Source organism: Eubalaena glacialis, chromosome 10 (genome assembly GCF_028564815.1).
Source record: "Eubalaena glacialis isolate mEubGla1 chromosome 10, mEubGla1.1.hap2.+ XY, whole genome shotgun sequence".
NCBI lineage: Eukaryota > Metazoa > Chordata > Mammalia > Artiodactyla > Balaenidae > Eubalaena > Eubalaena glacialis.
In genome coordinates, this window is record NC_083725.1 from 73436883 (window position 1) to 73462015 (window position 25133).

The following is a 25133-nucleotide window of genomic DNA, read 5'->3' on the forward strand; positions in this document are numbered from 1 at the left end:
TAGTGCAGCTGACATGCACAGCACTTTTGATGTGCAGAGTTCTAGAGCAGCGGTCCCCAACCTTTTTGGCACCAGGGACCGGTTTCGTGGAAGACAGTTTTTCCACAGACCCGGGGCGTGGGGGTGGGGGTGGGCTGGTTCAGGCGGTAATGCGAGTGATGGGGAGCGATGGGGAGCGATGGGGAGCGATGGCGAGCGGCAGAAGAAGCTTCGCTCGCTCACCCGCCGCTCACCTCCTGCTGTGCAGCCGGTTCCCAACAGGCCGCGGACCGGTACTGGTCTGCGGCCTGGGGATTCGGGACCCCCATTTTCAGGCCCATCATCTTCACTTTTCAGTTGTTGTAAATACAGCACTTTAAAAATTCACATAGGATGCTCTCAATAGATATTTCATCTTATGCCAGAGAACCCCCATCTGCATGATAAAGGATCTTTTTTTTTTTTAAACACCCACAAATAAAATATTTTATTTATTTTTCAACAAATGGTGTTGGAACAATTGAATAGCCATAGTTAAAAAAAAAGAAAGAAGAACCTTGACCTAATCCTCATACTTTGTACAAAATTAACTCTGGATCAATCATAAATCAAAATGCAAAATATGAAGCTACAAAACATTTAGAATAAAGCATAGGAGAAAGTCTCTGTGACCTTGAGTAATACAAACAAGTGTATATTAGAGGTAAACAATAACGAATTTATTACAGTTTGGATGTGCAGGGTAAGGTAATAAAATCCTGTTGTGCTTGCCAAGGAAGAAGGGAAAGCTTCACAGTGGGTAGTGGTCGGTGGAGGAGAAGCAAGTGGAGGGTCCCTTTGGAAGGGACTTTTTTTTTTTTCTTGTGCCATTTTTCATCAAGTGTTTATTAGCCTTTGGGGGGCTCATGATAATATTAATTCAAATTTCATTGCATAATAAAGCGACAGGGACATCCTGCTCTCAGCATGACAGCCAAGGGAGCTCTGCAGATCCACTCAAATGTGAAGCTGGAGAAAATGAGTTTTTAAAAAATGCAAATAGCCATTCTCTGGAAATGATCCTGAGCCATTTCACTGAAGAAACATTTATTCCATAGAATCTACCAGAACTTGGTAAGAACTATGAGCGTCTGTGGTCTTTGAACCAAGGTGTGTGCCCTCCCTCCCCGCTCTGGCTCAGCAGGGCAGAAGCCCACCCCAGGCTGGGGGAGCCACGCACACAGGGACCCCCGCTCCTGGCATCCAGCTGCTGGGCTGCCTTCCCGGGAGGGCAGCATGTCAGAGTTTCTCATCCTGCCCCCCAGAGATCTGTGTTTGGGGCTAAACCCTGAGTGAGTGTGGCTGAGAGGTGGGGGGGTCCCTTCTCCGGCTCAGACCCCCTCGTGGGACCAGACTGCACATTGGGCTCAGAGCACTGAGGATGCTGGTTCCCTGTTACCCTTGCTCTGGCTTGGGGCAGGTGGAGTGGTCCATGCAGTGAAAGATCATTTTTTAGAAGTTTATCTTACATGTATATATTTCTGAATTGTTCAACATATATACTTTGTGTAAGTGAAGACAGGCTAAGTTATGCTGCAGTAACAAACAGTCCCAAAATGTCAGCAGCTTGAAGCAGCTCATACAGGTTCCCCCTGGGTCTGCTTAGGGCTCTGGTCCACGTCATCGTCCCTTTGGGACACGGGCTGATTCAGTCCCCACCGTTGCCAGAGACCAGAGCAAGTGAAAGAGATATGAGGAATTGTGCTCTGGTTCCTAAAGACTTTCTCCCAGAAGTGACACATACCACTTTTCATGTTTATTGCCCAGAGGAAGTCATGTGGCTGTGAGTAACTTCAAGGGGCAGAAGTGTTATCCTACTATGAGCTTAAGTAGAGGAGAACCAAAACATTTCTGAATAACCTTAATTACTACTACACACATACTTAGTTGCTTTTGAAAGCGATCATTAAAAGGCTTTCAGTGAAATCCTATATTTGCATTTTATGTTGTCTTACCTTCCCCTAACAATTACTGAATCTGTATTAAATTTTGGTTTTAGGTGCTTAAAATAAAAATTCTCAGGTTGTCCTCTCTAAACATCAAAATTTGACATTGATCAATGTTGATTTGCTAGTCAATGATTTCCACTTAGGCCGCACATTGGAATCACCTGGGGAGCTTTTTGTTATCCCAGGTCAGCCTCAGACCAATCAAATTAGAACCTCTGGAGGTTGGGACCCTGGCATCTGTAGTTTGTAAAACTCCCCAAGTGATTTCAGTCTGTACGTAAAATTGAAGTCCCTTGTGCTAATCTATCTTCCCTAAAGAGTGCTTTGTTGTTCAAGATAAAGTAATTGAGAGATTGCCCCCAAAGAGAAACTTTATTCGGGCTTGAACATGAGGTGAGCTGCTGTTTTCTGAGACCTAATTTAAGGGTCAACACCTTGCCTTATGTTATTGTCTCTTTTGTATTGTTTTGTTAAACCCAGGTATCAAGGCATGCATTTTCTTATTTGTTGCATCTGATAGTCCTATTTTGATGTATTTTCCTCTGTGATTGTAGTTTTTCCATAGGAACTGATCATCTGTAGGGAATGTGTGTGGAGTATGGAACTGAGTCTTCTTGGTGATTGTTTTTTTGTTGTTATTTCGGTCGCGCCATGAGGCTTGTGGGATCTTAGTTCCCCGACCTGGCATCGAACCCGGGTCACAGCAGTGAAAGCTCTGAGTCCTAACCACTGGACCGCCAGGGAATTCCCTGGGTGATTGTTACCTTTGCTAATGCTGGGCCTTAGGAGTTTCACCGTTCTGGACCATTTTCTGAGCCTGTGTGTTGATGAAATTGCAAAGAAATAGAAATTAAAGTCTTTTACGTGTGTATACATATGGAAAAATAGACACAGATACACATGTACTCATACACATTTACACACATACGCAATATTTGAATAGTAAGGAAGAATCCCAAGGATTTAGGGCAGGGAGGGGCCCAGAGAATGGAAGGAACTTGTCCAAGGCCACAGAGTGATATAAAGTGAATAAAAATCTCAGTCTTCCCACCTACTCCTGGCCTGACTTATCCTACATTTATAAATGTGTGTGTGTGTGTGTTGAAGTGTGTCTGGGATGGAGAGGGATTACTTAGCATTTGTTTGGAGATTGGGAGGTCTTGCCCTGCTTCTGTTCATTTTCTTTCCTGAAGTTGTTGGCTGTGGCCTCTCCTAGTCAACTCTAAATTGTATTTGCAGGAGCCAGAAAGTGCTGAGCACACATCAGAGTGTGGGTAACAGGGCCGTTTCCTAGCTCCCCAGAGCCATGGACTTGTTTGTGGATTGTGATCCACGATTCCCTCTGTCCTGCCCTTTCAGAAAGCAAACCGGCAATCAAATAGTAATTGTTTCCTTCTGTGTGGATTTCTCATTCCAAAGACTGCCATGGCAAGTAGGAAGTTGGCTTTTAAAAGAGTAGAGGAACCTGGAATTAGACATCAGGCCTGCAGTGTAACCGTGAATGTGGTAGCCCTACAGCCCACATTTTCCAGCAAGAGTCCTGATTTCAAATATTTTATTCTGTTGGTTTTATAAACAATCCAAATGCCCTAGAAATTCCACTATGAACCATATTTTCTAAAGTGTTTCTTACTGATGAAAGAAGCACAGGAATCCTTTGTTAGACTCTGTTGCCCCAGCTTTGGTTTGAAAAATATATCACTGTACAGGTTATGCAAAGAAAACTTTTTTTTTTTTTTTAAATGGTGGGGTTTAGAAAGGCAAAAACAGTCCTATTCGGGACATACCAATTTAGAAAAAGATGACCCAGTATCCCAGATCTCTGGAGAAATCCAGGTGCTCTTCCTCTTAGCTATTCATCCAAGCATATGTACAGACATTCAGTCCAATTCCCCCTCACCATCTGCTGGTCAGGGGGCATGATAACTATGTTAGCTAACTATGACAGGGGCTCTGCCCTCAGAGACTTCACAGCCCATAAAGGGAGATGAGATATGGATACACACAGCAATAAATACAAGTCAAAAGTGTGAGTATGTCAGAGGGTATAGAATCTCCCAACTGGGAAGATCTAGAAAGATTTCGATTCACTCAACCTCACCAGACCCCACACAGCATCCCTTCCTCTGCATCCTGTTGGTCAGAGCAAGTCACTAGACCAGCCCAGAGTCAGCATCCGCCTCAGTACGAGGGGAGTGGAATGCCCACACAAGGATGGGATGGATTTTTGGTGGCCATCTGTGCAGTCTACCACATTAACTTAAAAGAGGACAAATTTATTCATCTCAGAGCTGAAGACTGGCATCTCACCATTTTAGCGCACATGTCCTTGGTCGTGGGTGAGGTCTAGCTGTGCTTTCCCAGTTGTCTGAAGGTGTGAGCTTCCCTAGGCCAGTCCCAATGGGCGCAGTCATCTGCGTCTCTCATGCCCAACCCAGGATGAAGGGTGATGTCTGCAAAGTTCACTTTGTGAGTGATTCTGCTGAGGCAGAAGTGGTTCCTCTAGGCTTCTTATCCATCCCTTTCCTCTCCCCTTTCACTAACTTTGCTGTTTATCAGTTCCTTGCCATTGGCGTCCACCCTTCTTACCAAGGTTCCCGCCTCTCTCTTGTTCCAGGCACTAACACAGGGGTAGATATTAGCGATGGTACCTGTGAGCCTGGACTGGCCTCCGCGGCTTCCTACATGAACCCCTTCCCGGTGCTGCATCTCGTCGAGGACTTGAGGCTGGCCCTGGAGATGCTGGAGCATTCTCAGGAGAGAGCAGCCCTCCTGAGCCAGATCCCAGGCCCCACAGCTGCCTACATAAAGGAGTGGTTCGAGGAGAGCTTGGTGAGTAGGCCCATGGCCTGGGTGGGGAACACGGTCACGGAGCCCCTGGCATGCCACCACCACCTGGGGCTGTTACTGCATCTGTGCACTGTCTAGTCTTTTCTTGCTTCCTCTCCAGATTTGGCCAACCCCCAGTGGGTGGTGGTCCTTCCCAGCAGCAGGGTAGGGCCTGGTCAAGCAGCTTAAGCTCCACCGTCAGCCTGTCTGTGCCCTCCCGTTGTTCTCCTGAGAAGGGGAAATCCAGGGCCAGAGAAGAGCGAACATGGAAGGTGTTTCCCCCCCAGATAGTACATGCACAATTTGCTGTGTTATAATCCCTAGCTGGGGTCTCTATTTTCAGCTGAACCCACCATGCCCCTCATTTCTTACAACAAACTAGAACCTTGTTGCCTCATCCATCCCTTTATTGCTGCCCCTACTCTTCAGACCACCTTGCCCTAGAAGTCCTTCCTGCCCCTAGAGTGGAATGCAGGTTTCCTGACTCTCCTTCTGCCCTCTCTAGATCAATCCTGCACACCTGCTAGCCTCTAAGGGAAGCAGATGAGTAACCAAAGCTGTAAATTTATGGCTTTTGTTACCCATCTCCTTCCCTGTGGAGACCAGCCAGTCAGCTTTAAAAGACTAGTAATATCTGGGAATGGGTAAGGCAAAGAACTAGTCCATTTTGGAAATGATCTGGATTGCACCCAGTCCGGGGCTGGGAAGCCAGAGGGAGCATGTGATTATTACCTAAGCTGAGTCTGAGGATGAAAGCTGGGATGCAGTCTCCTAAAGCTAGAGTCCTGTGGATCTGATTCAAAATTGGAAAGTATGCACAGAGATAGGATGACAGGAACAGGACCGCTAAATTGGGAGGGGCAGGTCGATGTTGAAAACCACAGAGGAAGGAGGTTGAGATCCTCTTTTCTGGAGGCCAAGTCATTTGTGATTAGACAGGTTATATTCCAGATGTCCTAGCTGCTCCTGTTCAGGAGTCTGTCAATACAGTCTTATCCCCGTGCCTTCCTCTGAACACCGAAGAATTCTTTATTATATTCATTATATGTGTTGTTCAACATTTTCATTACATAGGTTGTCTGCCTGGAGTTCTGTAGCATACCCACAGGTAGGGAGAATAACAGCCTTCCAAAGATGTCTACATCCTAATGGCCAGAACCTGTGAATAAGTTACTGTATGTGGCAAAGGGGAAGGAAGCAGGTGGAATTAAGGTTGCTAATCAGTTGAGTTTAAAATAGGGAGAGCAGCCTGGATTATCCAGGTGAGCCCAGTGTAATCACTGGCGTCCTTATAAGTGGAAGGGGGCGGCAGAAGAGTCAGCGTCTGATGGATGTGGTGGGAGAAGGAGTCGCTCGCCACTGCTGCTGGCTTTGAAGGTGGAAGGGCCAAGAACTGAAGAATGCAGGCAGCTGCCAGGAGCTGGAAAACTGGACTCTCCTCTGGAGCCTCCAGAAGGGAAAGCAGCCCTGCCAACAGCTTGATTTTAGCTCAGTGAGACTCATTTCAGACTTCTGACCTCCAGAACTATAAGGTAATGAATTTGTGTCTTTGTAAGTCACTAAGTTTGCAGTAATTTGTTACAGTAGCAACCGATAATGCCCAGAGAGGACGGTGAAGGTTGCTGGATGGGTCTCGGGTAGGCCTGTTACAGGTCAGGTTTGCAAGCTGCCTCCTCGTCCCTCCCCCACATGAAGGCGGTTCTTGGTGGTCCTCTCAGACTTGTGCTGATAACGGACAGAAGTCCCCACCTGCTTCTCTGCTCACTCTTTTAACCAGATTGGGAGTTGCTGGGGGATGGCTTCGGTAGTCTAGTTCTCTTTCCCGCAGCAGAAGGATCCGCCCTTTGCTTCGCTAGAGAGGAACTCTCTGGCTGTTACTGTACTTGCAGCTTTATGATGTTGATCCTGGCTTCTCCCCTGTCATGTCTCACCATCTTCTGCCCACCGCTCTTTGCAGCTGCGGCTTTCCGGCTCACTTTACACCTGGCATGGGCGCCGATCCCTCCCTCCAGTCTTGCTAAGTACTACTGACTCAGGCTGTAGTGTTTACAGAAAATTTTATGAAGCTTCAAGAAAATGATAGGTCCTTAATTCCTCAGTCTGAAACCCTTGGGTCCACATGCATTTTAGAACTCAGAGCTTATTAAACTTTAGAAAGGTGAGACAGTGCATGTGTACTGTACAGTATGTACCATCTCTAGCAGATACAGGGCAGGAAACAGGTGAACATTTCTTCAGCAAAACTTGTGAATATCTGCATGAAGTGGGATAAAGAAAGACTACAAATACATAATTTACAGTCACTATTTTTACCTTGTATAGATGTGCCTGAATTTATGAAACCATCTCTCTAATATTGAATTGAAATTATTTTTAATCTTTCACTAATGATATGGCATTGCACAGACTTTGTCTAGAAATATTTGTCGTTATATCGAAATATTTTCAGATAGAATCGTGAAAGTAGAATAGTTAAAACAGACAAAATACAGAATGCTCAGTTAAGTTGGAATTTTAGATAAACAATGAATTTTTTAGTAAGTATGTTTCATACAGTTTGCTAAGTCTGGCAACTCTGATCAAAGGTATTAATATCTTTAAGCCTTGTGACACATTCTTCCAAACCACTTTTCAGAAAGATTTTACTCATTTATATTTTCATTGGCAGGGTTTGAGATATATCCTGATCAACAACAAGCACTAAGATTGAAAAAATAGCTTTACTAATTTCATAGGAAAAATGGCTTCATTTTATCTTTGCATTTCTTTGTTTAGTAAGAAGGCTAAATTTTTTTATTAGCTTATTAATATTCTGTATGGTCTCCAAACTTTTGATCTCTTACCCCAATATGAAAAAAATTCATTCTCCAAATATACATATTTGTATATGGAGAATTGTCCTAATGTATGTAACTTACAAAACATAGTCCCAGATAGAAAATCCTTTTTAAAGGATGGGTTAAGGAAATAGCTCTAGAGACTTCCCTGGCGGTCCAGTGGTTAAGACTTCACCTTCCAGTGCAGGGGGTGCAGGTTCAGTCCCTGGTCTGGAAGCTAAGATCCCACTTGCCTGGCAGCCAAAAAAACAAAACATAAAAACAGAAGCAATATTGTAACGAATTCAATGAAGACTTTAAAAATGGTCCACATCAAAAAAAAAAAAAATCTTGGGCTTCCCTGGTGGCGCAGTGGTTGAGAGTCTGCCTGCCAATGCAGGGGACACGGGTTCGAGCCCTGGTCTGGGAAGATCCCACGTGCCGCGGAGCAGCTGGGCCCGTGAGCCACAATTACTGAGCCTGCGCGGCTGGAGCCCGTGCTCCGCAACAAGAGAGCCCGCGATAGTGAGAGGCCCGCGCACCGTGATGAAGAGTGGCCCCCGTTTGCCGCAACTAGAGAAAGCCCTCGCACAGAACCGAAGACCCAACACAGCCATAAATAAATAAATAAACAAATACTTTAAAAAAAAAAAAAAAAACTTTAAAAAAGAAAATAACTCTAATATTTTCTTCACAACAACCCCCCCAGCGATCACCTTGAGTCCCTTGGGTGTGCCTGCCCTAGTCTGGTCTGTTAATATTTTGTGTTGTCTCACCCCCACCCCTATTAGGATTTTAGTGTGTTTCTTATATTTAAATGACTTTTTAGTAGCCCTTTGCTTTGTGGCATTTCTTTTCCTCACTTTGCTTTAAAATGTTTATTTATGGTGGTTTTTTGAGGCAAAGACTTTAAAAGGATTGTAACTGATTTTATTAGTCTTTCCTGTTTGAATTTCTTATTTTCTTTCTAGAAAGGCCCTGCCTGACCTCAGATCAAATAATATTCACCTGTATTCTCTCTCCAGTAGGTTTATAGTTTGATTTGTATCTCATGGTTTACTCGAATTCATCTTCAATCTTTTTAGTGTGTGGCATGAAGTATGGATCTAACTTCTATAATTTACCAAAAGAGATTCTTAAAAAATATTTTTGATCCCAAACTAGTCAATGTGGTGGTTGGTTTTTGCAAGATGCATTGCAGAAAACAGCTTGCATTCAGATTTGCAGATCTGTTTGGGGGGCTATTTACAATGGTTGGGGGAATGCTTGCCTTGGAGAGATTTTTCTAAAAGTTGTTGCATTCATAAAACTTTTGGAGTAGTTATGGCCATCAGCAACCTATGAATGTTGTACTTTTAGGGAGGTCAAAAGTTCATATAAACGTTCCAAGATACCAGGGCTGGATGTTTAAGGTTTTGATTCTAGACAGAGACCACCTGTGTGTATTTTAGGTCTCACAGACCTCAAGTCATTTTACAAGGCACACACATTCCATAGCAGGTCTTATCTGTATGGAGATAGAATCCAAGGCCGTGAAGAAACCCACTGCTCCTCTTTAGATTGGTTTTAGATTGCCTTAGGTTGGTACTTTTAGTTAGAAGATGTTGCTGTACAAATTGTGGTCTATGGACCAGCAGTTTTGGCATCACTTGATAGCTTGTCTTCAAGAAAAAAAGTTAGAATTTGCCCCATCCACTGAACCATTTCCAGGTGATTCGTATTCACATTAAAGTTTGAAGCACTGCTTTAAACCAGAGACTCGCTTGAATTATTACCAAAAAAAAAAAAAAAAAATCCCATGTGACTTAAAATTGGAGCTGACAGGGTAGCTCGAGGGCTCAGGCAGGCAATCCTTGTGCCTTCTCGTTCCTCATTCATGGTATCTGCACGTCCCTTGGGTGTTTGTGCTGTTCTCCTTCGTCGTAAACCTCAGTTACTGCTTTGTCATATGCTGGCCTGGCGTGATCCAACCCTGCCTTATGACACCTGTCAGTTGGGATTCTTTCTCAGAAAGTGGCATAAACAGTAAGGAGTTTTAAATGTCACTAACAAGATGTACAGAGGATGGGCAGTCCCAGGGTTAAATCAGTGGCTCTGGGATGACCTCAAGGGCTCCAGCTTTTCTTATCTTTCTCCCACCATCCTCAGGGTGTTGGTTCTTCCTCAGGTGTGTCCCCTAACAGTTGCAAGAAGGCTACTGCAGCTCCGGTCAGCCTGTCCTCACACACACACAGCTGTGTCCAGAGGTAGATATGTCCTCTTTTTATAAAACTGGGGAAGAAGATTTCTCTGAAACCCCCCAGCTTCTCATATGGTCCCAATGGTCAGGATTTGTTTGCATGTGCATACCCTAGCTGCCAGGGAGGCTGGGGAACCAGTGTTGGTGTTTTCACTGATCATAATGGGAGGGGGGTGTCTGTTGGGAAGGAACCATGATGGAGGGGGGGAAATAAATGGCCTTTTATTCTTGTTGACTGACAAGTTCTTTTCATATTTTCTGTGTGTGTGTGTGTGTGTGTGTTAACCCCTGAAGGAAAGAATCTCATTGGCTTAACTCATAATTTTTGAGCCAAGCGCTCCGGGTCTATGAAGAAATGTTAATTGCAAAAGAAATAGAAATTAAAGATTGTCGTTTATGCTCAGCTGTGGTTGGTTTTGCAAGATGCATTGCAGAAAACAGCTTGCATTCAGATTTGCAGATCTGTTTCGGGGTCCGTTTACAATGGTAGGGGGAATGCTTGCCTTGGAGAGATTTTTCTAGAAGTTGTTGCATTGGATTAGCTGCCCTTGGGTCAGGTCTCCACCCAAGGGCCAATAATTAGCTGGGGTGAGAGGGTAGGAATCGTGGTCTCCTGTTACCGTTCAACAGTAACTGTACCTGGGATCTTCAGTCACAGATACTGGCAGCTGTAGCACACAGAAATAGGGGCTGCTGAAGAGGCCGCAGTGGATGTGGGGAAGCGGTTGGCGGGTCGAACACATAGCGGACTAGTCCTGGGCCCCCGCCCTTATGTCTTAAACGGTGAGGGAGCTGTGGTCCCTAGTGCATCGTGGTCAGAAAGCCCGTGTGTGGGCAGCTGTTTCTTTACAGTGGGGCTGGTTCCTCCTTGCTGGGTGCTGGCAGGGCTGGACACAGACTGGCTGGCAGCAGCAGGGATTCTCGGCCTGGGAATAGTTATAAACAAGCCAGGCTCATCCTAAGGACACAAGTGTCAATGGGACAGAACTGCCCAGGATTCAGTGGTGCTCGGTGGTGGGCAAGTTCCCAGAGCTTTGGGGCCTAAAACAGGGCCCTCCCTTCCTTGGCCCCTAACAGAATGAGGAAAGGTGGGCTTCAGGCCTAGAAGGGTATGTGCGGGGCTCTCTAAGCTGGGGTCCCTCTGGGACTTCAATGAAGAAAGGAACAAAGGGCCTGGATCCCCCTGTTCTAGGAGCAGAACTGTTACCCATCCAGGTCTGTTTGCCTGATGCACAGCAGGCCAAATGCTGAGATGCTGTGGTTTACAGCCAAGAGTTTATTCACAAGGCAGCCAAGTGAGAAGACAGGAGAATATGTCTCAGATCTGCCTCGCTGAAGGCGAGGGGGTTGGAGTGTTTATGGGATAAGAGGGTGGTCTTAGGGCAGAGGTGATTGGAAGTAGGGAAAAAGTGAGGAAATCGGTGTTCTGCGCAGGTGCATCTGGGTTAATGCTTCTGCGTATTCCAGATGGAGGCCCTTAGCATCATCTGAGGGTGGAGTTTTCCAGTCCTTTGATGTCAGAAGGCCATTCATTAGACATCTGCGCAGGCCCAGTTTTAGGGTGGTGCCAACCGGTCCCTGGCCGGCTCACACTGGGCAGGAGCTGACTCCAAATTCCTGTAAAACAGCTGGGCTGCGTGAAGCTGGGATGGTATGCAATTAAAGGGAGGAAAACAGAAAGAAAAAAACAAGTGAACTTAATGAAGGCAATTTACAAGCAAAGGGGTTTTAGCAAGCTGTTCCCTTATCTGTTGTTCTATAAGACAAGTTCAGTCATTTCTATTATCAGCTTCTGTTAACTCTATGGGGCACAGTTTCAGTATCTGAACTCTGGGCTTAGCCTCAGAAAGTTGGTGGAGTGCCAAGGCGCTTCGGATGGGGCTCTTGTATAGGAAAGGTTCCTGGAGACCAAGGCGAGCAGGGATCACGGAGCCTGGCCAGCAGAGAAGCATCAGTGAGGCTGTCCTGTGATAGCAGAAGAGTGTGAGCCTCTTTCATGGTTGGCAGATGGGGCCGAGCTCAGGGTCAGGACTCGTAGAGGATGAAGCTGAGGCCCAGGCTGGAAGGCTGCAGCATCTCTGCTGTGATGGGAATGGAGCTGAGTTCCAGAAAGGGGCCACCTCGTTCCTCTCCCTGCAGCTGCCCCCTAGGCCTGTGGTGACCTGGGGGATGAAGCCCTCAGGGAGAGTGGCACCCGTAAAGGGCTAGTCAGCCAGCTTCCAGTGGGCCCTGCAGGGCTGGGGAAATAGCCAGCTAGTGGGGGGGGGGTGGAGTGGGCAGGTGACCCAGGTTCCTGGGAGATGCCCGAGTGATACCAGAGCCGGCTGGGTCTCCAGATGGAGCAGCTCTGGGACCTTCTCTAATAGTCGGGCACACGCATTCGTCATCTGCAAGGCATCAGTCTGTTCCACTGTTTCATTACTTCGGATGTGGGTCAGGGAGATTTTTGGTGAAGACCTGAGGCCTCGGGGGCTGAAGGTGAAGTCTGAAGAAAGGCAGGTAAGCCCAGCAGCAGCGGAGTGCGGGCAAGTCAGGGCAGAGCCCGGGCTCCAGGGCGGGGGGGGCTTGGCAGAGACCCTCCAGAGGGGCTGTTCTCTGTGCCGCCCTCTGGAAGCAGCGTTCGTGGAGTCGGTGTGGCCTCCCAGAGGGCCCATGCTCTCCTCAGCCAGGGTGCAGGTGTCCTGGTCAGCATGCTTGGGCAGGTGGAGGGGAGCAAACCAGGGTGAGGCGGTATGGGATGAGGCAAAAGGCCGGCTCTCTGCCACTCGCATGTGGCCACGGGTGGACCTCTTTTCCCTCCTCTGGGACTCAGTTTCCCTGCTGGAAATGAGAGCTGGTCTGACAGCCTGTCTGCAGGATCCGGCCACGCATTCCAGTCCTGCGGTTTAAAGGCTACAGAGCGGCCCCCTGGTAGCCACCAGCCCCTGCCTTCCTCACTCTAGATGTTTAGGTTTGCAAAGTGGAGACAGGTTAGGGAGCCCCTCTAGGCACAGCTGCCCCATGTCGGGGCTCGGCCGAGGCCGTCATCTCTGGTCATCCCTGGAGCCGTGAAATGGGAGGCCCTGAATCGGCAGCTTCCTCTGGGCCTGGCTGGTCTGGGGAAGTAAGGCCCCTCTGGGGTGTGTGCTGCCCTGTGTCAGTCTGTCCGTCAGATGTTCGCGTGCCCTCAGCTACCTTCTTAAGCAGTCTCCCCAGAAACAAAAAGACCAGCCCAGGAGGGTGCACGGCCACCCCCGTCGTCAGCCCAGCCACCGTGTCACAGATGGCGGCTCCTTCAGCTCCCGGCCCCTCAAACAAAGCCCCGACGTTCCCGCCAGATTCAGCCTGCAGTCTTTCATTCCGGCCAGAGAAGCAAATCTGCTCACCGTATTGAAAAGCCAGAGGAGTTACAAAAAAAAAAGGTGGGGAGAAGCTGTTTTACGAATTATAAACCGTGAGCTTGAGTTTCTCGTGCCCTGCGATTCGTCTCTGTAGCTCTGTTCTCCGCTCGGGGCCAGGAGCAAGAGATGGGTGGGGTATTTGTGTGGAAACATCATTTTGAAAAGTTACAGGAGTTTTATAGGGAAATCTTGGCTTTCTGGATGTTAGAAGAGGGGAAATTTGGTGATTGTTTTTCAAAAAAAAAAAAAAATAAGTGAAGCCTATGTGAGCCAATTTCCAGTGCGTGTTTCTTGCCCTCCCCACTATAGGTGTGAACTTGAGAGTTGTAGGTGTCAGCGTTTCTTTCCTGTGCTTCTCTCCCAAGGGACTCCTGCTAGGCTGGTATGCTGGTTGTGGGGAGGCTCTTTGTCCCTGTGCAATACTGGAAGAAGCCACTAGGTGGGAGTCAGGGACAAATGCTGGAAAGTCTAAAAGTCCAAGGAAGAAGGTATGGGCTTTACATGAGAAAATAGCTGCCTCCCCCCAACCCCCTCCCAACGCTTAGAGGACATAAGTTCCTCTCATTAACGAAGCCGCTGGACAGGGTACCTGAGTCAGCTGGCAAAAAGAATTATTTTCCTTGGAACCCAGTGGACAAAGGGTAGGCATGGGAGGCCTCCACTGTTTGTGGCGGGGGAAGGAGACCAGAGGGATGAGGGCCGGTCCTGGGAGCGTAGACTTGACCTTCCATTGTCAAAGGCGAGAAGATCTCTCCAAACACCTTTAATTCCAGTGCCTTTTGCTGGTGCGCTATTAATTAGGGTGGCCTCTCCATTTCCTGACCCTGCGTCTGTCAGGCCCTGCCCTAGAGAAGTCTCTTGTACCTTGGGGAATTTTGTATACGTTTTTTTCCTGTCACAGCACCCCAGATTGGGGGCCTTCAGCCACTGCAAACTTAGCAGTTTTAATTTTCCTGGATTTTGGGTTTCTCCCTGCCGTCCAAGTAAATTGTACCTTACTAAATTCCAGAGATCTGGCTTCTTTCAGACTTGACTTGAGACTGTTTCAGTCCCTCAGAACCAATGTTTATAAATGATCAAGAATGTGCAAACACTGGTGAAAGAGCAAATAAATCCTTCCCCACTAAATTTCCTGCTTCAGGCCCAGGGGACATGGTGGGCAATGTTGCCTGGTTAGCATGACCTGAGATCTGAGCATGTGGACGCCCCCCAACCCTCCGCCCGCAAAGAGGGCTTGCCAGCACGCCACCGGGCCTCCTTCCCTTTCAGGCACCCGCTAGCAGGTAGGGAGGCTCCAGAGGAGTCATACTTCCAGGCAGACTGCTCAGTACACTACCCTCCGAAAGTAGTCTCCTAACCTCTTACTCCTCAGATATGGTCCTGAGACCAGCAGGATGAGCATCACTTGGAAGCTCGTTCGTGATGCACAATCTCGGGCCCCATTCCCAACCTGCTGGGTCCGAGTCTGCATTTTCACAGGAAAGCCCTCTAGCCCTGGTGATTCACTAAAGATAGAGAAGCATCATCCTCACCCCAGGGTCAGCAATCTATGACCTGTATTTGGCCTGCTGCCTATTTCTTATTCCCTGTGAGCTAAGCATAACTTTTATGTTTTTCAGTGATTGAGAAATCACAAGAAGACGATTTTGTGATGTGAACATGATATAAAACTTAGCGTTCACAAAAAAAAGTGTTGCTGGAACACAGCTACCCTCATTGCTTTCCACATTGGCTGTGGCTGCTTTTGCGCTACAAATGGGAGTCGACTGTCACAAACCATATGGCCCACAAAACCTAAATCATTTGCCATCTGGCCCTTTACAGGCAGTGTGCCGCCCCTTCTGCTAACTCGTTTTGGAGGTGGGTCTTTATGCTTGGACACCCTGGGGACCTGGGCTGTGGTGGCCAGGATGCCTGTTTCACAAGCAGGACTTGCTTGCCAGCCCCGAGGAGCCGTGTCCTCAGGCTAGCTCTTCCCTCTCCTCCCCTCCCTCTCCCAAGAGGCAGGCCCACAGTGCAACGCACCTGTTGAAGGGCACAAGCCTGTCTGACTTACTAGGTCCGTCCTGGCACCTGGCACCGTGGCCCAGAGGCCAAGGCTCAGGGCTGAGCTGGAGCTCAGGATGCAGGTGAGAGGTCAGCGGAATAGCACGTGACCCCTTCTCAGTCCACAGTTGTGCCCAGTTAGATGCTGCTGACTCCTGGTAGCTGGCAGGAGGAGCAAAATCTCAGGAACTCCATCCCCAGTCATTCCCACGCATACATGGGATTCCGGCCAGATAAGTGACTTTCTTGGGTTCCCCTCCTGGACCCAGGGATGAGGAGGAGGGCAGTCTATATGAGTTCCCCTGACCACTGTGGTCTCTTAGCTGTGCTTTTGCTCCCCAAATGCTCAGTTGCCTGCCCTTTGCCCTCAGCTGGCTGCCTCCTGTTCCAGACAGTAGTGAGTTGAGTCTGGTCGATGTGAGTTGCTTTTGGGAAGGCTCCGAGGGCCATAGGGTCACTGTAATGACTCCTATTGATGTACCCTATGTGGCTCCTGAAAACGTCTCTCTTTAGTGATGGATCCAGGGAGTCCCTGAGACTCTACCTCACAGGGCAGTACTATAGAAGTAGGACCACCCCCATCCTGCCTTAATAAGGGCAGCCTAAATCTTTCTGAGTAACTACTTAGACCAGATAAAACCCAGGCTTTCAATCTTTTGGGAGTCATGGATCATTTTGATGACCTGATGAAAACTATTTCAGAGAAATAGTGATTTATTCCTACCAAATAGTGCTTTATATACATTTTATGAACGTACGCAAGGGCCTGTCTGATCCTCCGAAGCCCCTCTGTGGCCTACGGTGAGGAGCCCCTGGCTGGGATGGCCTTCTGAGTGAGGGGCTGCAGCCATGGGTTTGCTTCTAGGCCTTTGGAGTGCTATTTTGTGGATTCTGAGTTGAAGTGCAGTATACTTTGGGGTTTCAAAAAAAAAAAAAAGACTGAGGTAAGAATTGCTACTTGAGGATACTGTAAAAATATGTCAAGAATTTAGCTGCAGCTTGTCTGGATTCCCTCCCTCCCTCCCTCCTTCCTTCCTCTCCTTTCCCTTTCTCCCCTTCTCACTTCCCACCCCCATTCATCACACATGAGTTGAGCTAATAGATGAAGCTGGCTCTGTCTTTTCCTCTCTGAGTCGAGCATCTTTACCCTGGGGAAACTCGTTTTCTCCACATAGAGTTTCAGGCTTATCTTTCCAGTCTCACCATTTGAGCCTCACTCTTTCACGCGGAGAACGTTCAGGTTCTTACTGTGTGCTAGGAATCGTGCTAGGCGTAGAAATCAGAGCCGTGCATCAGGGCTCACACATGTGCTCCCATCTGGTGAAGCGGACAGACGTGTAAACAGGTGTGGTTCAGTGCCGCAGGGCAGGTGGTAACACGGGGAGGGGGGTGGGTGCCGGGGAGCCAGCTTCCCCAGAGGCAGGTCGGAGTCAGCGAGGCTGGGAGGCAGCCATGTTGCCGCCTGGTCCCCTCTTTCCTCCTCTCACACCAGAACCTACCAGAGGACACTGATCCCCCCTCCAAGGGTGGGCAGGCCTCTCCCCATACAGCCCCCAAGTCAGCTGTCTTGCCTCTTCCTCCCCGGAGCCCCAGGAACACCTTTATCATGTACTGTGTGGAAGTTCTTTGCCCAGGGCAAGAAGTTGGTTTCAGTTGCCTTGGATGCTGGGCAAACGTGTGTTGACCAAATGAATTCTTCACTTGACTTTCCCAGGTTTTTAGACAGAAAAAGGTAAAACGGCCTACCCACCCCTGCAGCCTTAGAGACCTTGACTAACACATCCTATCCTAGTTCTGGGCAGGGAACCTTGGTGAGTGAGGCCCGGGCTGCACTCTGGAACTGGGCCAGAGGCCAGAAGAAGGCTCTAGAGCTCAGGGCATGGGCAGCTGAGCCTGCTTTTCCTTTCTGGCCTCTGATCTGGGTGTGCCTCCAGGAATTTACCCCTCCCCTCCTGCCAGCTGCTGGCCACAGCCCTCTTCCTGCCGCCTCTGCGTTCTGTGTGGACTGGGCCAGCCTGCCGGGGACTGTGTGTGTTTTCTGCCTTGTCCTCGGGCCCTGCTTCTGGGCTGTGGACAGCGTAGATGCCGTGCTCAGCAGCATGCCAACAGCCGGCAGAGCCCTCTCTTCAGGTGGGAGCGCCAGGAAACCCCCTGGTGACCCCCAAGGGCGCCGGGAAGGCCCACGCAGTCACAGGATGTGTGTCTGCAAGTCATTTCGGGCAGCAGAGCTCAGAGGCCTTGCATGTAACCACAGTTCCCATTGCACCCACATCAAAGACTGCTTTCATAACCAGTCATAGCTGAGGGCCACACGTTGAGGGCTGGGCAAGGGAGAAAAGCTGTTTTTAGGGGGAGCTCTCAGAGGAGGTGGGAATGTGAGGAAGTGGGGAGCAGCCTGTGGGGAATGCTGGACAGACCACCCTGGCAAGCCAGCATGTGACCTGCCAGTAAGAAGGCAGATGCAGCTCCCTGTCTTCTCAGCCTGCTGCCTTCCCAAGGCTCCCACCAGTGTGCTCCCTAGATCTCACGGACACACGTGAGGTGGCCTCACCTGGCTTGTGAAGCAGCTAGTCTGGGCTGGGGGACAGCCAGCGAGGCAGGCACTTGACAGAAGCTCTGCCCCGTCTGTTCCCGTGCAGAATGCGGCCCCGGGGAGCCCTGTGGTGATGGCTGGCAGCAGAGGTCTCCAAGGCTGCAGCACCGGGCGGTGCCCCCAGTGCCCAGGACGGCAAACCCCCAGCAGGGCCAAGAACCCAGACTGGAGCTGGTTCTGAATTTGTTCTTATTTGGAAACGACTGGCTTCCCTCAGGGCACAGCCCGACAACAGCCTGGAGGAAAAGGGGTAGGCGTGGGCTGCTGGGTGGGAGTCAGGCTGTGTGTGGGAACCAGCAATTCCTCCAAGAGCAGCGCTTATTTTTAGTCTTCTCCCCAGTCCCAAATAAACTGAGAGCAGCTGGGAGCCTGTGGGTAAATGCAGAGTGGAGCTGAGACAGGAAACCGGGGTCTCTCCCTAATGAGTTCCAGCCACTCCAGAAGGGGGAAGCCAGACGAGGAATTTTCTTCAGGATTGTTTCCCTCTGGCAGGCTCTGGTATTATCACTGAAAAGAATGTTCCCCTGTGTGTGTGTGTCTGTGTGTGTGTGTGTGTGTGTGTTTACAATTCCTGTCCAAGTCTGTCTTTTTCCCCCCCTTCTGCTAGGTTCCCCTGCTCTGCAGGCTCTGTGTCCCAGAGCTAATGCCTGTGTGTGTCCGGGGGGTGGGGGGTGGGGCGTGGGAGGTGGATACAGGAGCAGCACGGTCTGGTCTGAGCCACTGTGTCTCTGAAACTGTTTAGGGAAAGGCTGCCGGACACAGGCCAGGGACGTGGGGAAATTTGAACACAGCTTGACGTTCCTGAGGGGGAGGGGGCAGAAGCAAGGAAGAGGAGAGAATTTGGTCTCTGGCCAGAAAAAGGGCTTTTTCAACCAAGGAATCTAACTGCTGACATGGGTGCCCAGCATGGATGGGGACATTGATGTTTACAAGCATTTCGCGTGGCTGAAGAGGGTAAGTGACTGGCTGCTTTGTCTGGGTCTGCGTGGAGATGAGTGAGGAGAGAGACTGTGTGTGTGTGTGTGTGTGTGTGTGTGTGTGTGTGTGTGTGTGGAGGGGGGAGGTATTTGTCCGGCGAAGCCCCGTGGTGGCCAAGTTCTCCATGAGAATCTAATTATAGACACTAGGGGAGAAAACAGTCAGCTGTCTTTGTTTCTCCTCTGACATTCTAGTGAATGAGCCTCTGTGCAGAAAGGCAAGAATGAAGTGAGGAAAGTTCGTTATTTTAACTTTGGCACGTGAACAGTTGGAGGCTCCAAACACCGTGACCAGAAGAAGGTGCCCACCACTTTTTGGTGTGAGGATGCGGAGGAGAAGCCGCTGCCTTTCAAACGCACTGGATTCAGAAGTTGTTGGGCTTCTCCTCTGCTCGGAAGTTATCTGGTGTGGAGATTAGTCAGTCTGCTGTCAGCCGAAGGAGCTGCTGTGTTTGCGGGGGTCGGGGGGGGGGGAGGCTCTCGGAAGTCCTCTTCTGCATGTTTCTCAGAGGCCGAGGGCTGGCATTGCAAGTCGTTCCTGCCGACTCTGTAGGGGGTGAGCGTGAGAGTGTGGGGTGAGCAGCAGTGGGTGCGTGCTGGGGGCTGGAGTAGCAGCCACACTCACAGAACCTCCCAGGCTCGCTCTTTTGTCACCGTCTTTGAGCTGCAAAGATGGGTATCCATCTGTTTTCACACTGAGGCTGAATGTTTTCAGAGGCAGGAAGGGCAAAAGCAGCTGACAGATAAGAGATCTGACATTGTAACTGTAGAAGAACAGGAGGGCCAGGAAGTGTCCAGCTCGGAAGGTCCCCGACCCCAGCGCCCCAAACCTGGGCCTGCTTTTGTGTGCGCCCTCTGCACCTCTCGCTCAGCAAATATTTATCGAGTTCTGGGTACTGGGTGTCCAGTGGTGAGCACAAAGTAGAACCAGTCTCTGCTCTTGTGGATCTCCCATCTACTGCTTGGGAGATGGCAGTTAAACAGTCCCAGGAAGTAAGCCTGAAATTTACAAGTTGATAAATACAGCCAAGAAGAGGAACTCTTGATTGCCATCATCAAGGGCTGTTACTGATTGAGAAGGAGTGGTCAGGGGCCCTCTTTGACGAAGTAACACTTCATTGAAAACTGAAGGAGAAGTAGGAGTGAGTCAGGTGGAAAATGGGGTGAAGAACACGTCTGAGCTTGGTGATGGTCGGGAGCTGTGGGTGGGTTCCGGATCACACAGGACCGAGAAGGCCACCATAAGGGTTGTGGGCGACATCGTTTGTATAATGGGAGACTTGTAGCAGGGAAGTGGCATGAGATACATTGGGGGATCTAATTTGTATTTTATGAAAATTACTCTAGCTGTGATATGGTGTATGGTAAGCTGTGTCACGAAAAGTGAGGCAAATGAACCAAATTAGAGAGCTCGAGGGCTTGTTGGGATCAACTAGTACAAACCCCTCATTTAAAAAAGCCCAAGAAAGGCTAGGAACCTCATAGCTATCAGTGTTTTGGCTATAAGTGGTGCAGCCTGATCTTGAACCCTGCTCTCTGTCTCCCAGTCCAGTTCTCTTTCCTCATTCCTACGGCCAAATAGGTAGAAAATTATGGGTTTAGAACCCAGCAGAAATCCTGTTTGTGCTCAGCCCCATCCCAGCTTTGGAATGGGGGGCATTGCAGTCACCAGAGGCATGCTGAGGTGACCAGACATTTTGGTAAAGGTTCACACCCATTGTCTTAAGAATTGAAAAAGCCTCATTGAAAAGGTTTTGGAGGAAATAGGTGAGAAGTGCGCTTCCCATCCCTTATTCTTTATTTTCTTGTATCCAACTGAAGCTTTTTAACCAGGAGGTCTTACAGCCGCGATGTGCCTGGGATTGTAGGTGCCATGTCCCAGCCGCTGGGACAGATGTTGTACCTTTGCACCTTGTGCAGAAGTTCTGTCTGTGGAGGAATTAATTCTGCATGCGAGGCAATGTAAGAAGGTCCTTTCAGTCCTGAGACCCAGGCTGTGAGCTCTGACCCTTTTGGATGGTTGGAAGTCTGCTGAGAGAAGCGCTAAGTGAGGAGACTTCAGACCCCCTGGGAAAGACTCATAGCAAAACATATTTTTCTTCTACTTTTAAGGAGCATTTAAAAAAAAAAAAAAAAAAAAAAACCACAAAGTATTGGATATGTCATAGGCAGTATAATCAGTATCTTTCCTATTCTCTACCTGAAACACAACTGCCAGATTGTTTTTAAAATCCCCTTTAAAAAAAAAAAATCCCTTTTCATCCTTTGACCTTGATCGTAAGCCCCAGGACTTGCCCTTAGTCTGGACGAGAAAGCCGAGGCTTTTCTGCCTGCTTGGCTTTTAAGACATTTTTTTAACCTGGCCTCAACTTACCTTTTTAGTTTCATCATTTATATCTATTTATATTTATTTTAATTTCATCTATTTGTATCTGATGAGCTCCCACATGTAGTCCCTGCCTTTTCTGAGCTTCTACCTCCATGTCCTCCTCCTAATTCCCACCCACTTCATCTGACTCCATCTAGGCTCTCCTTTTCCATCAGTCCTTTGCTGACCTCATCGCTGTATTGCATGCAGTGGACTCCAGCCTGGGTGCCCAGTACTTTCCATCTGCCTGGCTCACCCACCCCCTTCCCACGTGCTTCCTCAAGCTGGGGTGGCTTGGAGAGCAGGTTTCTCTTAGCCCAGGTTTTTGAAGGTGGAAACATGCTGTTTCTTTCATGTTCCCACACACAGGGGGTGGTTCCAGCAGAAGAGGGGCCTGGATGAGGTGTGACCTTGTAGGAGGCTGGGAGCCCTTGGACCAGTCCAAGAGGTCAAGGCCTCGGAGCAAGACAGTCTTTGAATTTTGGGACAGTAAGGGAGATGCCTATGGCTAAGAAGGCCCAAAGCTAGAGGGGAAGCATTTGGTGAGAAAAGAGACACTGTCTCGTGGCCTTTGGGGGATGGGATACTGCGTACTGTTTTAGCTAAGAACATGCAGTTTGAAGTAAAGCCTGGGTTGGGCTCTTGGCTTTGCCACACTTACTAGCTATGTGATCTTAGGCATATTACCTCAAATCCCGGATTTCTTCATCTATAAAATAAGGAAGGTAATCGTGCCAGCCACATACAGGTTTTATGAGGATCAAGTAAGATAATGTATGTTAAATGCTTAGCAGAGTACCATGCACATAGGGAACATTCAATAAAAGTTAACTGCTATTGGCCATTACCAGGAAGGGGGATATTGAAAGAGAAACAGATGGGACCAGTTTGCTTCTCTCTTAGGAGTGCGTCTCAGGCCATCATTCCTTCAGCTTAGGCCCCTTTCCACATTCCAGGTCAAGGTCTCAAAGCAAAGACGTACAGGAGACAGCTGGGACCTGGCCCACCATGAGTAGCCAGAGGCCCCAGTGGCTGCTGAGAGAAGGCTGACCAGGGCTGGTCCTCCAGTGCCTTCCCCAACAGACAGATCCCTGGGACAAGGTAATCTCCTACCACAAGCATCCAGAGGGTCTCCGCCCCTCAGCTCTTCAGTTCCTGACTGACTTGCAAACAGCTCACACCTGCCCTGCTTTGAGATCAGTGGCTCCAACCCACATAGTCCTGAAAGAGCCTCTTAAAATAGCAACAAGCAGGGTCTGTGGAGTCCACCCGCTGCCCTCTGAGCAGGAGTTTATTTTCCCAGGAACAGAAATCCCAGCACTGTCAGCATCTTCACACTGCTGCTGGCTTCTGGGGCTCTGTGTTGGAGCCAAATTCCAAGCCAGTCACAGCCCCGTCCACCCCACCCCCACCCCCTAAGAAAAAAACAAAAACGGAATCATCATGGCTCCCCCATGCAATTGGCTTGGGGTTCTGTAGGACAGTGTGGGATGAACTCAAACTGCTAACGTGAGACTTTATTCTGTGTCATCTGGTGCTCAAACGGTTGATCCAGTAGCCTGGCCACTTGGGCCAGGAGAGCTGCAAAGACATCCTGGCCCCAGACATTGACTTGCCTTGCACTCAAGTCAGAGCGCAGTTAAGGTTGAAGTAGGCAGTACCTTCTGTGAAAGCTGCTCCTACTGGCTAAGAACGCGGATCCTGTATCCAACTCCTTGGGTTCATATCTCAGCTCTGTGTGGCCTTGGACAATTGATTTACTCTCCCTGGGCCTCAATTTTCTTGATTGTAAAATATGGATAAATAATTCAATATATGTAAAGTGCTTAGAAAATGCTTCATAGATGTCATGGTGACGATGACCTCGGCCACAACTGACAGCCTCTGGTTACTCTAGAGCCATGTGCCCAAACTTGATTCTGGGCAGAGAGGTTTTTCAAGACCAGGAGGAGGATGACAGTGGGTATGGTTACTCAAGGGTTCTAGCTGTCCCCAGTTTCCTAAGGGTACATCCCATTTTTAGCCAGTGCACCCAAAATGTCCACCCATCATATTCCCCAGCATAATTTAGGAGCTAGAATTTTGCCATCTGTGACTCCTGTCTGCCAGCTATTTGGAGAGGCCCTCATGCCTCTTTCCCAGCAGGGTTTAGCAAAGGGGCATCACACCAGGGTCATTTGCTGAATAGCTTGGGGTGGGTACTCCAGAGCAGCACAGCCGTTGGTAGTTCTGTGAACTGGCATCAGCACTTGGGGTGGAGGGGGGTGTCCCTTGACTCATCCCTGCATTCTTCCCTCCCCCATCCCTGTATCAGCTCTTTCACACTTTTCCATTCGTCCCCAACCTTATACTCCCCTCTCAACTGATGTCACCACCTACTTCATTGAAAAAAATTAACCACACGTAGATGAACTCATCTTCCCTCCCCACCACCACAAAAGGTAACAGTGTTCACAGCCATCATTTTTCTTTTTTTTAAAAAAGGAATATGAAAAACCTATTTTTTTTTCTTATAAATTTATTTATTTTTGGCTGCTTTGGGTCTTCGTTGCTGTGCGCGGGCTTTCTCGTTGCTGCGAGGGGGGGGCTACTCTTTGCTGTGGTGCATGGGTTTCTCATTGCGGTGGCTTCTTTTGTTGCGGGGCACAGGCTCTAGGCGCGTGGGCTTCAGTAGCTGTGGCACGCGGGCTCAGTAGTTGTGGCTCATGGGCTCTAGAGCGCAGGATCAGTAGTTGTGGTGCACGGGCTTAGTTGCTCTGCGGCATGTGGGATCTTCCTGGACCAGGGCTCGAACCCATGTCCCCTGCATTGGCAGGCGGATTCTTATCCACTGCGCCCCCAGGGAAGTCCCCACAGCCATCATTTTTCAACTTCCTTTGGTTTCATGGGTCAAGAGTCCCTTCTCTCCACCAAGGCTATCCCAGTATCCTGTCCTCCTGATCCAATGCTATTCTACGTCCTGTTGTTCTCCGATGGTTTCTTCTCTTTACTCTGCCCTGCCTCCTTGTCCCCTGTCCTTGGCAGAAAATGCTTCTCCTTGATTCTTAGAGAAAAACAAAACTGTCTCTGACCATGTACTTGTCTCTCCATGCTGCCTTATAGAACTTACCCTCCTTTCACCATCAGGAATCTTGAAATCAAGAGCAGGCTGAAAACTCAACATCTCTACTCCTTCCTGGTCACTCCCAAACCCACTTCACATTGGCTTTGTTCCTGAGAAAGCTTTCAAAGTCCTTCTATAATGTTCTTATTGCCTCTAGTTCCCAAGCAACGTTTCCCATCCATTTTCCTTGGAATTCATTCCCATTTGGGCGTCTTGTAGGTTTAATGAAATTCTTGTGACCAAAGGACCAGCTCCTCTCTTTGGCCCTTACCTAATCCCACATTTTCCACCTATGGATCTTTCTCTTATGCTATTTGATTGATGAAATGCCTGGACCTTCTATCTGAGAAGCCAAGATGCGTCAGGCAGTTTACTTCTAATGCCTCCAGGTGAGCTGAAACAGTCACAGTTGCTCCTCCATCCCCAACTCTGGCACCTGATGCTGCCCCTCTGTCTCCGACAGGTATTTTTAAGAATCATGAGTCAGTGTGTCTCTTGCAGTTGTCAAGATGAGGAAAGAGCACCACTCAAAGAGCCTCCTGTTTTTACTCTGCTCCTGGCTTTAGTATACTCCCTTCACAAGATACCAGCACACTTGTAAATACCACTTCTCCTACAGTCAAGTGCTGTGAAGGTTCCTTAAGCATCCAGCCAGCTGATCAAGAGAATTTAGCAAGGACTAAGCTTATGCAAAGCTATAATCTTGGAACAAGATCTTGGTGAATCAAATGCATTTCTCTCGCCTCCAAATCCTGCTTCCCAGGATGATCAGTTAGGAGCCTTCATGTGCATCACACCAGCCCCTTGGTTGGAAA

General features: G+C 48.8%; 1 protein-coding gene across 6 annotated transcripts in view; it reads left to right on the top strand.

Moving 5' to 3' along the window:
• Window positions 1–25133, top strand: part of PPFIBP2 (PPFIA binding protein 2) — a 151900-nt gene that overhangs the window by 46483 nt on the left and 80284 nt on the right. For 4 of the 6 annotated variants that reach the window (XM_061201396.1, XM_061201399.1, XM_061201398.1 and 1 more), the window contains exon 3: window positions 4585–4799. In XM_061201396.1, coding sequence (XP_061057379.1) covers window positions 4585–4799 — 215 coding nt within the window. Of the gene's footprint in view, window positions 1–4584; window positions 4800–18614; window positions 18825–25133 lie in introns of those variants that run through there. The other 2 variants (XM_061201400.1, XM_061201402.1) reach the window with 1 other exon arrangement.